The 16,984-nt window shown below is 43.5% G+C and overlaps 1 protein-coding gene across 9 annotated transcripts in view; it reads right to left on the bottom strand.

Moving 5' to 3' along the window:
- The window catches only part of CCDC85A (coiled-coil domain containing 85A), a 196,397-nt gene extending 179,910 nt beyond the window's left edge, over window positions 1–16,487 (bottom strand). For 4 of the 9 annotated variants that reach the window (XR_008734848.1, XR_008734847.1, XR_008734849.1 and 1 more), the window contains exons 1-2: window positions 11,327–16,484; window positions 7,750–8,665 (exon numbers count right to left, since the gene is read on the bottom strand). Coding sequence is in view for 5 of the 9 variants with exons in the window: in XM_055725359.1 (XP_055581334.1) it covers window positions 7,750–8,665; window positions 11,327–11,545 (1,135 nt within the window). In the remaining 4 variants the exon portion in view is untranslated. Of the gene's footprint in view, window positions 1–7,749; window positions 8,666–11,326 lie in introns of all 9 variants that reach the window. The other 5 variants (XM_005445665.3, XM_055725357.1, XR_008734850.1 and 2 more) reach the window with 4 other exon arrangements.
- Window positions 16,488–16,984: the final 497 nt, after the last annotated feature.

The following is a 16,984-nucleotide window of genomic DNA, read 5'->3' as shown; positions in this document are numbered from 1 at the left end:
CCTGAAGATTCTTAATTCATGTATGTAAAGGATTCGGAGAACATTACTAAAACCCTTCACATTACTTCAACTTTGCACTAACAGTGTAGACGGCATTGTTAAGTTCTTGAGGAATATTTCAAGTCACAGCTGGAGAGCAAGCATGTGGAAAAATTGCATCCATATACAAAGGAACAGTGACCAAAAGAACCACCTCACAGCAACCAGAAATTGCCACACTGGACCAGACCAATTAGTGTTTTAACTTTCCCCGCCACCCCACCCCCAAACTGGGATCAGGGCCAGCTGTTTTAGAGAGCGACACACAAAACCTTTTGCCATTAACAGCACTGGAACGACACACCGGAGTGAAATTCACCATCATTTTCTATTACTAAGCTGATGTTCACCTTAGACCAAATGAGTGAGACCTCTTCCCCCAAACACCAGGGATTCCCTTATCTTTCATTGTGTATTATCCAAAGGAACATATGATACTTCTCAGGACTTTAACTGTTGTTGGGCTCTGTGCCATTTCACAGCAATGAGGGTCTGGCTAAATCTGCTAGTGTTGCTTAAGAGTTTAGTTACAACTGAGCATCCTATTAAAATACTTCTCCAAATTCCATGGTACACTGCTCTGTCCCTTTTTCTTTACTAAGGCTTAACGCTGCAGTTGTCTGCAGACAGACAAGAACACTGATGCTTACACAGTAGACTATTCTACAGATTCAGGCATACGGTTGTGTTAAAACAGATCATACCACAAGCACTGTATAACTTGGGTTTAATCTTTCACGAGTATGGATATGGTATATTAAGATGTACTTCTTTCTGCATTAAGCAAAATTCAAAGCTCAGCGTTTCATTCCTAGCTGATTCTCTTAAGAGAGCCCACCCTTTTAACTATTCAAGAAGCACATGCAGACAAGATTTATATCAAGATCATGACTTGAAGATAACTCTCAGTCCTCTCTCAGTAACTATATATCTGTGTATATGACAATAAGACCTAAGATAAGCTGTGCTTCAGTCTGCTAATTAAGACATGACTTACTGGCTCAGAAGCCGATGAATTTTCATTGCTAGAGTCATTTTCGTATGTACAAAAAGCTTTATTATACCTCATTAAATACCTTATAATTTGGAATGCCTCACTGTCCTTGACTCCTGTCAAAATCTATGCACTTTGTGTGTGAACAGTAGTACAAAATTTTAACCCCATGCTATATTGACTGCTACACTCTTCCCTAATTGTCTAACCAATTCAGCTCCAGTCCCTGCACAACCTGCAGCAACACTCCATTGTTAACTTCCTAATAAATAAAGAAACAAACAAATAACAATTAAAAAATCTTATTAATAGATAGAACAGAAGAGACGGGATACTGATTAACATACAAAATATATACCCTACAAGTTCTTAAACAAGCAGCAATTACCAAGAGTTATTGTAGTATTCTAACTCTGCATTATGACTGCCAGAGTTCAGAGGATTTCACAATTTAATCACTGTAATATTTCTAAAAACATTTTACTATTATAAAATCTAACACTAACTCAGAAAGCTGTGCAAAGGACTATGTTACATGAGGTCCTGTCCTCAGGTTAAAGGTACTCTTGCTAGACAAGGCTTTAACGTAAGGACTCTCTACTCCAGCACTAAAAACCAGAGTAAAATAAAAATCTGCCCACATACCTGAGGCAGGCAACACTAACAGTCGTGCCAGCTCCTGATGAGCTCTCAGAGGTAAAGGCAAGCATCTTGCATCTTGACCCAATATGAAAAATAAATAAGCTTCTCTATTGTGTACATATCAAAACAAACTCCCACTCACTACTCAGAAAATACATTCTTTTAAAAAACATATGATTAAATAAACAAAACAAAAGAAAAATCAGTATGACAGATCCATCCCAGATGTAACACTATTAAAGTCAAGGGATGCACACAACTGCTGGCTTGCAGAGTGTTTGTCAAGACACCATCAATAATGGCACTGTGATACATTGTTAGCCTTTCACTTCTAGAGGTCTGTGGTCAAACGTCAGTGGAGTTCCAACACTCAAAACAAGAGATAGGGCCACACATCTCAAATTAATCTGCCAGCCAGCATGGCTACTAACCTCCACTTCATACTGGTTAAATGTTTGGAAGGGCACCGTTCACAGGTCTGCAGGGAGAGTTACTGCATGGGCTGTATCACCACTTCTGTGTGACTGTGGTACGTCACACGAACTGGGGGATGAGTAACCAACTCACTGGCAGAAGCATTACAGTCAGCACCAATCCCCTCCCATCTTACTAACACACACACACACACTCATTACAGACTAACACAGACTTCATTCTAAAAGATACATGGCACACTGGTGATGGTTTAAAGGCAATATATCTATATTCCCTACTTTGATTCTTGCTTCCATCAAAGAAAGACTGAATTAGCATCAAGTCCTTGCTGCAAAACAAAGTCATCTGTGCAGCAGGACAGCAAACTTAAGAGAAAAAGGAAAAAGTACAAAGCTTGAAAAGCAGAAAAAACTTCACAGAAAAAATACGACAAATTAAAGTAGTGACTTCATAGAAAGCACTGTGTATCACACGTGGCTGTGGTGTGTTCATAGTCCTTGTAACAAGGAAGGGTGTTCAGCTGAATCCCTCCTGTACTTCCCACCGTAACATGTAGTGCCACTGCCCGTCTAGCACCAAACAAGACCGAGATAGAAGCAAACCTCTGCGATCAGCACCAGTTTGTTTGCCACTTTGATCACCCACTGAACTTTTCAGTAATCAAGAGGGCTGGAACATCCATACCACCCTTTGAAACTAAAGTTTCTTTATAAGGAGAGGCGTCACTCTTTTCCATTAACGTATCAGCAGTTTTGTTGGGAGGATTATTATAAAACATTCAAACCAAAACTGGCTTTGTCAGTGCCATTGAAGATATCCAAGCATGAACTCTTCCCAAAAGCTATATAACATGAGTTTCTAGTAGGTTCATTGTTTTGATATTACAAGCTACGTTTTCAACCTGAAAAATTCCTCCACAAAGAATGAATTTGGTAATAAATGCAGCATGCTCTAGTCACACACATATTCACATATCATGCCCCAGTTCTCTCAGTGTGTAACAGCTAAAACTAATTTACAAGTTTGACATACAAAAAAAATCAGTTGAAAAACTCCAGCTGACAAAGTTTCAGAGCTCTACACTTTAAAAAAATACATTTCCGAAATAAATAGTAGACTACTTCATACAGGCAAGCAAAAAATTCTCTCAGCCCTGTAGCCTTTGTTTATACAGCAACAGGTTACTCTCAAGAGCAACTAATGCTGTACCAGGCTCCCAACAGCAGACACACAGTGCTGGGTGCCATCAGGAAAGCTCAAGTCACACACAAAGTATTGTACACCGCTATTAATGACAGGCAAATTATTTCCATTTCAACTTTAAGAAACACATAAGCAAACCTACATTGAACCATGACATCATTTCACTATTTGGCCAGCACGATGTGAGCTATTTCCACAGAGAGGGTATCAGTTAACCCAGTAACACTATTACAAGTTTTTTTTCTCTCTGAAGTCATACTGCAGTCTCCTCTTTTTACTCAGCACAGTATTTTCTGATTTTGTTTTCCTTATAAGAAGCACATTTATAGCAAAAGTTGTTCAGAATTTAAGCTGAGTCTCCATTTAGCCTACAAATACCTTTGTTCATGCAGAGAAGTGCTGTTGAATTTGTTCTGTAAGGATCCTCACACCTCCAGCAGTATATATAGTGTTAGTCAGCAGTTTTACTTCTCTTCATTAATAACCTCAGCAGGAAGCGAAAAGCACATACGAAAGCCTTCTGATACTTGCCTTTCACACAGAAGTCAAAGCCCAGAGTAAAATAAAGGGCTTCTTAAAATAGAAAGTTTACAATAAATTGCTTAGAATAAAAAACACCACTTAGATTGCAAATGCTGAAAGCACATCATTTACGTAGAGGCACTTATACCGCCCATTATTTCTGTCAGACTTAAACTGCCATGTATTATTCTAGGTTGCATAAACGTTCTCTTTAAAATGTTTTTACTGTCGGTATTTTCCCTTCTAATTTCAGCAATCTTTCTATCCCATATACCTCTGTGCTCATTACCCAGAACGTTTAGGTGTCTGATCACAGCAAATGATGATTGTGTTTTATTTGGTTAGATCCTTTAAAATGAAATACATGTTTTTAATTAACAAACATCAAGCCAAACGTAGCGCTCGCATCCCATTTTCTGTCACTCCAAAGGTTGAGGATACTCATTTCAGAAAAATATGCAGAAGAACCCTGAAGTTTCGGGGTTTTTTAAAGCTTTATAAATCTTATAAACAAAAGCTGCCGTGTCATACAAGAGAAAAAATACCAAGATCAAACCTTTGAGCATAGAAAATGAGAAGAATTGGGAAAGGAAATGTTACCCCCTCATCTTTTATTCCTTCAGCTCTGCCTATGGACCAAAGACAGCTCTGGACTAAAGCAATTTCCCGCATACCTCATGACACCTTAAAATATGCATGAGGCCCAAATGATTAATGCATATACCATATCCTGTAAAGCAGACTACAACTACACATCATATTTCTGATAGCATCGCAATATTATACTGTAGCTGCTTTACCTTTAGCTGAAGAGTTTGTTAGAAACCTGCAAATGCTCTGACTCTGTTCCCTGTGTCTTTACATACAGTCGACGTTGTGGTATAGAGAACTGTACACTACCAAACACATTGCTTTCCTGTGGTCATGCAAGTGCTGACAAGACCAGAACCCCGGGTAAATGGGACCTGTTAGCAGCATATGGAAGCTCTCATTTCAACAGGAACAGCTAGGCTGTTCAAAAATGTGCTTCCTAATTAGGAACAGCAATTTCAGGTAGACAGTGCTGTACTTTTTAGAATGAGGTTTGACATGCAGAGGAATACCTTCTCCTCTCAGACCTGATTCAGGGTCCAGTTAAGACCAAGGAAGATGGGCCAGGCTTATACTGAGTCTGGTAGGTTCTGATTACATAGTTAAAACTTATTATTTTATTCCTGTATTTACAAAGTAGACAAAAAGGATGTTAGTCTTTGCTATTCATCCTTTAAGATCACAAACACTTCACTCCTGCTGCTCAAATGACAGTTCACAAGTACTGCAATAAGATTACAAGTGCCCTGCAAAACAGCCACACAAATGTGCAGTCAAACATCCGCTTAGCTAGATATATTCCAAATCTGCAAATAAAGTAGGTTCCACCAACATGATATAGTATACTTACTACATGATTTTGGGATAAAGAATGGAAAATAGCGCTCCAGGTTTCCGTGCCACTTTCTAACTCACGTTTTCACAATTTCACCATTCCTTGCAACAGATACAAAAGATCAGGATTTTCATTGCAGCTCAATGCACAGTCCCCCATCTATACTCAGTTGGCAGGTTCATGTATACATGTCTACACAGAACATGCAAATTAAGATTTAGACATTACTTTCACAACAATAACAAGTGGTAAGGATCAGCACTTTTACCACTTCCACATTAACTGCTCTTCTCCACAACTTCACAGTAGCTGACAAAAACATAACACAAAAACCCAAAACAATTCAGCCTTGCTGTGAAGACCAAGTATTTTCATGAAGTTTAAGGCCTCTTCCTCAGTGCAAAGCTGTCAGGAGTTTTACCAAGTTTACCAAGCTCAGATGAATGTCAGAATTAAACCTCATGCTTGCATCAAATTATATAAATATGAAAGAAGAGAGGTTTGACAACTCACTGGTGAGAGAAGTCCTTCTGCAGAAATGATTATATAAAGCACAGGAGAGGCAAAGCTCCGAGCAGAGTCAATAAACAGACTCCCAAATCACCAGCTGCCCTCTCCAGCATTTTGTGGCCCGAGTCCAAATTGTAGATAGCTGAAATACTCTGCACAAAGGACACCAGTCAACTCAGGTTTCAAGTAACAACTGCTTTCGCTGCACTGTTAATAATATGGCAGAACTCTTAACAAGACTATTTGGACAAAAAAAAAAAAAAACAAAAACCAAAAAAACCGCATCAGAAAGCTCACCATGTTGGGAGCAGAATAAAAACATATCTTTGCGCATGAGTTTTAAAAATACATACTCAAAACGTTAGATCACCTTTCTACATAACCTACAAAATTACTTTCTACATAATCCACGTAATGTCTGGATGATGAACATCATGAGTGCAAGAAAGAAGCCACATTTAGGAAGTGTGGTTCTGTACTTCACACTGCTTACAGCCAGGTCAATTTTAAACAGAAAGAACTGAATGGAGAAAGAAATACAGTATTTAATGGAAGATTTTTAAGACTGACTTTCATAACTTATGCATCACACATCTTCATGCAGTTGTCATACACTCATCTTCTTAATCATTTCAAAATCATTAAAAGAGAAGTCCCTACACTTACCACTTTGGGGTTCATCAGCCCTGTCAGGTATATGCATTCCACTGAAAGTAATCTGAATTTGCTCCTACAGAGCAGGCTGTCTTAACTGAAGGCATTCTATAAGTTAGTCACAATAGGTAAATGAGAGCGTGATGTGATAAATGATGAGGACAGCAGCCGGCACAGAGCTCACTGTCTCCTCCACCTCATAAGCAGATCCAACTACAAGTGGTCAGTTCCACCAATGTCAACACAACTTCTCACAGCTGCTTACAAAATGGAAACACATAAACTCCATCCAACACAATTTACTAAGGCAAAATCATCGCTTTCCACAGAGTTTGATATCAAATCTAGGAGTACAGCTCTGAGAAATGAGTTTTCAACTACAATGCCGATTTCCTTCATGAAAATACCTCAAAAGCATACAGAGGAAACAAAACAGACTACAGAAATTCTGCTAAGTCTGTAAAAAACTACTTCTGTAGCACAGTAGAATGTCTGAACTTTGGTTTTAGCAATTGCATTTGCAGTATTTCATTCATTTCAACAGTTGTAGACGCTTGTCTTTCAAAATAACAGAAGACTTAAATTGTGACCATCTTGAAAAGAAGTACTTAATCTCTATCAGTGAGGATAAACAGCTCTTAAAAGCCAGGCATGTTTATTGGGTATCTTTCTAAAATGCAGCAATAACACCACACAAAAAAACCCTTAAGATCTCCTTTAATTTTTAATTTGTTATAATTAAACACATGCAAACTCAAGGCTTTGAAAGGCTTTAAGAGCTATGGGATTCATTTATATTGCACCCAGCTCTTCATCTGAGATCTTTCCCAAAGTTTATGGAAAGGGATATAAGAAGCCTTTCATCAACAAACAGGAAATTTTAAAATCTTTAAAGCTACTGACAGGGTAGATTAGGGAGGTGGAAATGAGATTGGAGACACCTCCATTCTGCTGACTCAGATACAGGTAGGACAAGAAGCATATGCAATTTCTCTCTGATGTAAACAGAAATCTACCCAAGGACAAACAGTTCACACCTACCAAGCACACAGCAGGATCAAAGCCAAGAGTTGCTTCTTGATACCCAACACCAACACTCATGATGTACTTTGCCTCTACTTTTTTAATCCACCCAACACCCACTGGATGGACAAACAGGTATACTCCGATTAAACTGCTTGCTAAAGGAATAATGCTGACTCCAGACTTGTTACCTTTCCTTTCACATGAAACATTATTACTCCTTTTCTAGAAACAGTTGAAATAGCACTGAAACTACCTTAGTAATTTTCAAAGTGAGTTTTCTCTAAATATATTGACCCACCATTCATTCCGTTGTATATACTTCTGTGGTGAGGTGACAGGTCATCTGTTACTTGTCTCCTGAGGGTACCTTCTCTGCTGCCTCCACTGAGATGTTTGAGATGCTCTGGGCTCCCTCCATAGTGTTGTTTGAGATGCTCAGGGCTCGTACCCCTCACTTTGTGGAGATGTTCCGTACTTCCACTCGGCGTGTGCTTTTGAAGATGATCTGGGCTGCCACTGCTGTGCTTTTGATGCTCAGGGCTACTACCAGGCCTCTGCTTTTGAAAGTGTTCAGGGCTACTGCTCAAAACGTGCTTTGGGATAGTTTCTGGACTGCTGCTGCTGTGCTTTTGTTGTTCAGGTGCTTTGACAATGGTTTTGTGATGTTCCGGACTCGGTCCTTTCAGGTGATGATCAGGACTGCCAGAACTCCTAGGCTTCTGCAGGTGCTCTGGGCTGATACTCCTGTGTTTCTGATGCTCAGGGCTTCCTTCACCACGAGCTTTTTGAAGATGTTCTGGACTTGTACTTGGATGATGTTTATGGTGGTCTGGACTGTCTGTACTTCCCGTGCTAGAAGTACTACTCCCATCACCGACATCTCTTATGTAAGTACTCGTCGCAGTTAACTGGCACAGGCTGATTTGGCTGTCAATAGAGCTCCGGCTGCCTGCTCCGCCACTTTTCTCCTCATCCAGCAACACACACAATTCCTTCAGCTCCAGGTTCTCCTTAACCACTTCTTCTTGCCTCACTTCCAGTTCTTTCAGCTTTTGCAAGTATAAAGCAACCTCTTTGTGCATAACACTAGCACTGTATCTGCCCAGTCTCTGCCATTCACGGGACACCTTCTTGCCTTTCTGCCTGTCATCATCCAGAAAGCAGCAAAGGTCTCTCAGTTCCTGGTTATCTTCTTGCAGCTTCTGGTTGATATCCTTTAAAAGAAAGATTATCATGACAGAGAAGTGTCTAAAAGAATTAACATTATAGCGTTATGCAAGCCAGTGGATGGTACTGCTATAAACCCACCATCTGAGCACTCAAGTGAGACATAAATAATTGTGTCGGTAGATCTGGCATATTATAACAGCATCATGCTTCAAACAAACAACGCTGCTGTCCAGTAAAAAGTGACTATAACATGGAGCTAATCTTGAAGGGTTCAAAGACTAACTTCTGATACGGCATAAAAGTTTCAGGTGCTTAATTAATTTCATGCTAAATATCAGAATAATATAGCTCCAAAACTAGGCAAAGGTCATCTGTGCTCTCATGATGATCTCATTCCCTTGAGAAACATCCACCTGTGAGTTATTGCTGAATAAAACTGCAAGGTACACCAGAAATTGTAATCCCACTTAAAATAATTATTAACATTTATACTTTCTATTCCCTAAAGCACATTCACATATAAAGATGAACATATTAAAGATTTTTAAAATCTGAGTTTTGTTTGATTTTGTTTCAATTTACATAAAAGAACCTTGTCAGTCATCACTTAATCAGAATTGCTTCAACTACTCTGAAATAAAATAATCTGTCTTAATAGATTTTTCACTTCTAAGAAAACAAAGCAGATGATTCCATGCCCTTCTCTAAGTGAGGAACAGTCTGAAGCAAAAATGTTCAAGCAATTACTATAGCAGAATAATATGCCAAAGAAAACTTGTTCAATATTTCATCCTCCTAATTTTACTAAACTGGCTTGCAACCATATTTATCTTTCTCCCATCTAAATATTCATTCCTTTTTAAGTATGAAACTAGAAGTAGAGATCAGCCACTACTGTTAAAAATTTTGCCTTATGGAAAGACCATTTTAGCACTGTTTCTTGAGAAAAGGAAGCTTTTGCAGCTCCACTGGATTTGTGTGCATGCATGCACGCACAAGTTTACCCGATCTTTTTTTCAAAATAACTTTGAACTTGACCACTGTCAACCTATCTTTGAGAAAGGAAAAATCTCAACGAGGCTACGAGGTACCCTTAGCTGGTGAGACATACTTAAAATGATCCCATGGTGGAATACAAAAGGTTGTGGGAGCCCACAGCCCATCAGTCAGAAGCAGGAGGCACCCATCCACCAAAACCAAGGGCAGCTGGCCATTCTTACGCATGGACCGGTTATTTCACACAAGACAAAGAAGGTAGATGACCAGGCACAGGGCTCAAAACCTCATTCTCCCAAACTCCTTTTAAAATTTCCAGCAGAGACATCTGAACAAAAGGTGGAAGTTAAACAGCACTTCAGGGATTCAGAATGGAAAGAGGAATTTGCACTCCTTCCTACACATCTTGGCGTGTTGTGTTACTTATCTGGAAGATGCATAAATCTGTATGATGTCACAACACCTTTGCATATAACTGGGAGAAAGATTCTGTTGTTGTAATGCAAGTTACATTTAAAATGTAAGCTTTATTCTTACTGAAGTACTATCATGGATGGCTCTTTTTCACCCCCAGACACCACATACAGTCAAAAAGAGGGAGGGAACACACACACTCATACTCTGCAGAACAGGAAAACTTGGGAAACAGGAACAGTGTTCCCCCACATGCTATTTATTTTATGCTATGCTATTATTAAGGACACTTTCTCAATAATTTAGTTGTTTAAAGCTGTTCTACAAATTAAGAACGCCCTTCTAATGTACTCTCACGTAGTACATTAGCTGATTGTTTGTATCTCTAAGCCTACACTGCATCTGTCTCCTCGCCTTCCCTCCAACCTCATCTCACTGAAGGAATTCCCTAAAAACAATGTCCTTTCTCGAAGCAACAAGACAGAAACTGTTTTGCAGTCATGCCTACTTTAAGGTAACTTTCTAGATCTGCAATACACATGTACATGCTACATTAGGGTACTTATCTGTAAATAGTCACACTATCTTCCCAATTCTCAGAACTGGGAGGGAAACACTAGGAACCATGCTTCTCATAAAAGGAAGAGTAAAGAAGGGATAAGTCATTACAGACTTGGTCTGCCTCTGACTGCAGTCTGCACAAGCACACAATCGAAAATGGTTTGACTGGAAATAGGTTAACAGACGTCTTTTTCAGACAATAAACTAGGCATTGGCTCTAATCGTTCCAAAACCGAGCCCAAGGGTTTGCCATCACCTGCATCCTGGAAATGACCAACTCTCTCCAGCAGCCTACCAGCCTGCCCGACAGATTATTATGTCACCTTAAAATAGTGACAGAAAACAGCGTAAGCTACACCAAACCTTTTGAATGTAGTGTGCTCTGCACACTGTTCTTTCACGTGCACTTCTGACAGAACCGTTTAATCTCATCAAAACCCATGAAGTCTAACACAACGGTGACAAGACTTAGGTGTTTTTATCAGCCCAAAGCACACTGGGGCAGAGCACAAACCGGCTGTGCTCCACAGCCTGCTGAATAGCTGGCCGTCTCTTAACCGGACACTAGATTTTTAAGCAGGATCGAATGCTATTCTTTCCAGTCCTTGTTCACTTTTCACGCGATTCCCGGTAACAGCTCCTCCCAGATCATCCACCTGATGAGATTGTTGCTGGCAGGACGGGCGGGGGACGCGGCAGAAACTTCAGGGGTCCCACCCTGCCCACCCCGCTACCTTCAAGCCTCGGATTTCGCCGAGGTGGAGCTGGAGGCGGCGGTTCACCTCGCGGATGAGGTTGCTGTGGTCCAGCATCGCGCTCATCTTCTCGGCCTCGGCGCGGCGGAGGCTGCGGATCAGCTCCTCCTTGCTCCACTTGAGCAGCTCCTCGTCCGACACCTTGGACAAGTCCTCGGCCGGCGCCGCCCCGCAACTTTCCGCCGCCACTTTGGCCATGGTGGCGGCGCGGCAGCCCGGGGACCACAGCCCTCCCGGGGCCGCCCCGCCGTGCGCAGGGGAGCGGGCAAGGCCGGGGCCCGCGGGCGGCTGCTGCGGGAGGCCGGGGGTGCCCCCGGCTCCAGCGCTGGCGGCGGCCGGGCCGGCCGGGGGGTTACCGGGGACCAATCACTTCTGGCCCCCGGCAGCGGATCCTGGAAAAAAAGAGGAAGAGGAGGAAAGGGTGTGGAGGAAGCCGGGCCACAGTCTGGGGAGCAAACTTCCCCCGCCGAGAAGAAAAAAAAAAAAATGAAAAATGAAAAAAGACCAAGACAAAGGAAACGCAAGGGAGCCCGGCTCCTTCAACAGGTCGGCGGTAGCAGGGTGCGCCTCGTCCCCCGCGCCGCGCCGGGGCTGCCGGGCGCGCTGCCTCTCACGGTAATCGCCGCCCCTGTGCTGCGGGCTGCCGGCGCGCCGCGCGGGGCGGAGGATGCCGAGCCCCGAGCCAGCGCACCATGGCGGGGGCAGGGCGGGCCGGGCCCCGCCGCAGCGGCGGGAGCCGAGCGGGGCGGCGGGAGCGGGGCGGCGGGAGCGGGGCGGGCGCTGCCGGCGCCAGTGGCGGGCGCGGGGCGGCTGGCGGCTTTTCACCGGGGCGCGCGCCACGTGCGGGCCCGCGCGGGCGGCGGGGGGGGCGAGGGGCGGCGCGGGCCCCGCGCGGCTCGCGGGCGCCACCTGCCGCGCGCTGCCCGCCGGGGGCCGCCCGGGGCCCGGCCCCGCACGTACGTACGGGTCCCCCCGCCGCGGCCCAGGGTGCCGCCGGGGCTGCCGCGGGCGCACCTGCGTGCAGCACGGCTGGCTGCGGCCCCCCGGCCCCGCCGCCCCGGCCCCGCCTCAGGCCGCACTTCCCTGAGCGGCTTCACCGCTGGCAACGAGGGTACAACGGGCGGCCGCCGCGGCCCAGAGGGACCCCCGGGCGGCTGGGCGGGGGCACGGGGCAGCACCGAACGCGGCCCCGCCGCCGCCCCGCACTCGCGGGGAGAATGGTTGAGCTCAGCAGAGCCCTAATCAGGCGGAACGCGGCACGGCTCCTGACAGCAACTCCGCACCCCGGCTGAAGGTTGCGTGCCGTGAAACGAGCTCCCCGCGGAATTACACCCGGGATATTTGTATTTCTTCCTTGAGAATGTTCAGTCACGGTGTGGCAAGAGGCTTACATTTCCCAATTTGCTAAGAGATACAAAGCCTCTACATAAATCTGCCTTGCAGATGATTTGAAAATGAAACTTGATAATCCATTCATGCTGCTTACAAAGAAAGATGACATATCTCAGTGGCAGAAGTGGATGAACTGAAACTATTAGGTGAATAATTGGTTGAGTTCCCATTTTCAAATCGTCTAGTTCCCCCTAAACAATCCCCTGCAGGCAGAGGAGTGTGCCTCACGTAATAGGCCCTTACTACCTCCAATTTCACAATTTTGTAGTTACTTAGCATTAAAGATGATTCCTGATTCTTGAGGGGAAAATTTCAAGTACTTAGTATCGGCACTGGCAGATGACGAGGTTGTAGCCCCACGACCAGGGCTGGCTCTGCAGAAGGCAGCTGCAGAACATGCGCCCTGCCCACCCCACCATGGCAGTCCCAGCTGTCTCTCTCCGCATCTGGCTGCCTCGGGTGACTCTCTGCCCTGCCTGCTGGAAGACCAGCCAATGCCACAGACCAGAGTAGCCAAGGATTATTTTCTGCTTTGGTCCTATTTAAAAACAGCCACAAGAACAGTTGAATCAAACGCTATACCTCTGTTCTTATTCCTGATCTTCTCCTTGAACTATCAGCTGTCACTTGATCATAATAAAAGTTCTCCTGCTCCTATCCATCTTGGGCTACACTTTGCATTTTCACCATGCCAGCAAGTCCTACATGTCTTCCCTGCCCAAGCACGGTTCAGAGATGTTCTTTCAGCCAATCCATTTTTCATGTACCTCCAGTTCCCAGCAACATGCCAGACCCTCTGCTTCCATCCAGCTGGGTCCCAGCATGACCCAGCAAGGGCAGCCCCAGAAGCCCAGACCAGCCTCCCGTTGTAACAGTGACTTGCCAAAGTCCTGGCATGGGAATCACATTGGAGCTGCTACAATGGGTCCAGGCTGCTACTCAGGAGACAGGAGAATTACCCACCACCCCTACTACAACTAGTACCTGTGCCGCAGAGTGAAGCGCAAAAGGATGGGCATGTTTGCTGAGCTGCATCATGAACCCTGAAGTCCATCACTGTCAACAAGAGTTTCAGCAACGCATGGAGCTCTGCCGTCATGAAATCCCATTTTCACATCAGCACTAAGTATTGTGTGAAAATTTTATTTTCTCTGAAAGCTCTGTCACTCCCAAATCCTCTGAAATTTTTTCCACTGTAAAGAACAAAGCTTTAGATAAAAGCATCTGACCAGCCACAGCAAAAATACAGTAAAAGGCCATGAAAAGGAGCTGTCATCTTTTATGCCCAAATATATTCCATTTTAATGCAACTAAAAAAGAATAGCTTGGGGGAAAGGCAGCAATAAATAAAGGCTTTTCTTATTCTTCTAATTCAGCAGTATATTAATTGAAAGGTTACATGATGTTAGATTTTTACAGGTTCAATTCTATTTTTTTCCATGAAACAAACAGTTGACTGAAAAATATCTGAAATTTTTTAATCCAAAAGCCTCAAGAAAGAACGTTCACCTGTCTCAACTCAACATTAACGACATTTTCCAGGAGTAGCATTTCATAGCTTTTGATCACGGGGTGCCATGGACAGCACGGATCCAAGATGAACAGCTTCAGGGAACACTGCGTTCCCCACAAATATGAAACACCTCCACATTCATGTCTTCAGGAGGCACAGCTTTATTGTATAGACACAAAATGCGAACGGAGAATTCATGAGGTATGACCATTAGAAATAGTTTAACAAAGTCAAACTTCAAAAGTTTGGGCCAAATGTAGCTCTAGTTAACGGAACCAAAAACCTATCAAGTGAAACTAATCTGGAATGTTTCTATAAGGAGAGGATCTAATTTCACATTCACTCACGCTTGTGTAACAAGATCAAAATGGGAGTGGGAAGTGCGACATAATTATTCCCATCTCCTGGCAATTTTTAAACTTTACTTGCAGATAGTCCACCTTATTGCTCAAATGCTGAGTACTTCCCTACGCCTGGGCTGTCAGCATCACCAGTGATGACAATTGCCCCCAAACACCTTTCACATTAAAGCTGATTTTTTTGCAATACTGTCTTCCTCCCCTGAATAATTCTCATTCACAGGCTGAAGCGGAGAGACCAGGCAACTGAGCTTGAGGATTGCAGTGCTGTGATTGCTGCAGCCTCTGTCCAGCGACAAGGGGGATGGCAGTCCCCCTTCCTTTCAGTTCTTCCACACAGTGCACCAAATGCTAGCAGCAATGTGGACCCGCATCCAATTAAATCTCTGTATTTTTTTGCCAACTCTGTAACATTTTCATTGCCGTGTTGTGCTCACCCCTGGATATGCAGATACGCAGCCATTGTTGCTGGCAAATTCTCTTACAAGTCCTTGAGGGCTAGCACTGGCTTTTCATTGCCACTTGCACACTATCTAGTGCTTCAAGTCTCTGATCACTGGGCAGAGTCACTAAGCATTATTATAACCATAATAATTATACAGTGATTTTAAAAACACTTTTGGACATTTCCAATGAGGCCCTAAAGCTGTTCAACAGCTCTCTGCCAAAAATGTGTCACAGCAAATGAATACTTTCATAGCCGTCATTTTACGCAAAGATGGCTAAACTGTTTTGGTTCAGATTTTCCAAAAATACTTTTCAGAAGAGTTCAGGCTTGAAAAATGTCACTCCCAAATTGGAAGGAAGTGGAAAAAGCTTTAAAAATGATAAGTTCAAGTAATTTTAGTTATGGTTGCTTCTAGATGTTCTACCCATCATTCATGTGTCTGTAGCTGACACCCAACACAGCATCACCCACACTGGCTGCTCTCTAATCCTAGCCTGTTAGTTCTCCCCTGGCTCATCACCCGTCCCTAGGCAGAGCTCCATACCTTCCCACTGCTAACAAAATAACCCATGACTCCCCCTGCTCACCTTCCCATCCTGTCCTTCCTCAAAAGGCTCTATCCATCCATGGCAGCACCCCACTCATGTGAGCTATCCCACCACTGCCTCCATGATCCCGATAAGACCATAGCCCTGCAACTGCACACAGACCTCTAATCCCTCTGGTTTGTTCCCCATGCTGCCTGTATTGGCGTACAGGCATTTCAAAGAGGCACCCAGTTGTGCTGATTTTCCAGGAAAAGCGGGAGAGCTTCCTTTGCAATGCTGTCCTCTTGGCACCTCATCATTTAAGTGCGTATGCTTTAGGAGGACACCCATCAATCCTGTGTATTATTTCTGATGTCTCTCTTGTCCACATCACGCTGCATCCCTTGCTTACCAGTCTGGTCCCCTATTTCCTTATTTGGCTGTTTGTCACCAGCTCTCTCCTGTCCATTCCTAGATTAAAGTTTTCACTGGGTGAATCCTATCTCTTCCTAACAGTCCTTAACACTCAAAGATGGTCCTGTGGCCATAAAAGCCAAACCCCAGCTGCCAACACCAGCTGTGCAAGCATTCATTGACCACAGGATCCATCCTCCCCTCCTCAAGCTCTTCCACCATCACAGACTTCTTCATTTTCCAACCTGAAAAGCACAGACCCTTGCTGCCCCTCCTTTATTCACTATACCAGCATAAATTAGACTAATGCATTCACATAAAAATATTTTACAATACAATATAGAGCAACTTTTCCTAACAGAGTCTCATACCATGTTCATAGAGTGTTAGTACATATAAAAATTAATAGACTGATATTAGGCAGGCCATATATTTTCTACTTCATTGCATACCCACTTCCAAGGAATATTACAGGTAATGCCATCTAGCTAAAGCTTGCCAGAAACAAAATCCTTTGTTACAGACACCTTCGTATTCAATATATTTATTAACAGATAGAAATGTCATCTTTTCCTCCTGACTTTATGACAGGTAAAAGTAAACAGCCAACTCTGAACAAACCCAAACTTCATTATGTTCACAATCCAATGTGAACTATACTCACATTCTCTGGCTTAAACCCATTGCTTAGGAATGTTTTATTTATACTGTATCTCTTAATAAAACTGTAACAGGTATAGATACACCAGCACACTTTTCAATTTTAAAATTGAGACTAAGGACAGTATGTTAGGTGAAAGGGAAAGTAACTCATAACATTGGTTGGTTTTCCAAAGCTCTTGTGCCCACGTGCCCTGGGCATTTCAGAATGCCTCAGAATGCCTCTCACCGTTCTCTGCTTTGACAGGGTTTCACTTGTGAACTCCCTCCCAAGCAACACTGCCCACCAAGCACTACACCACAGCAAAGCTGACGCACCAGTAA

This window comes from Falco cherrug, chromosome 13 (genome assembly GCF_023634085.1).
Source record: "Falco cherrug isolate bFalChe1 chromosome 13, bFalChe1.pri, whole genome shotgun sequence".
In the NCBI taxonomy this organism is placed as follows: Eukaryota; Metazoa; Chordata; class Aves; order Falconiformes; family Falconidae; genus Falco; species Falco cherrug.
This window is presented reverse-complemented; position numbering and strand designations above follow the sequence as displayed.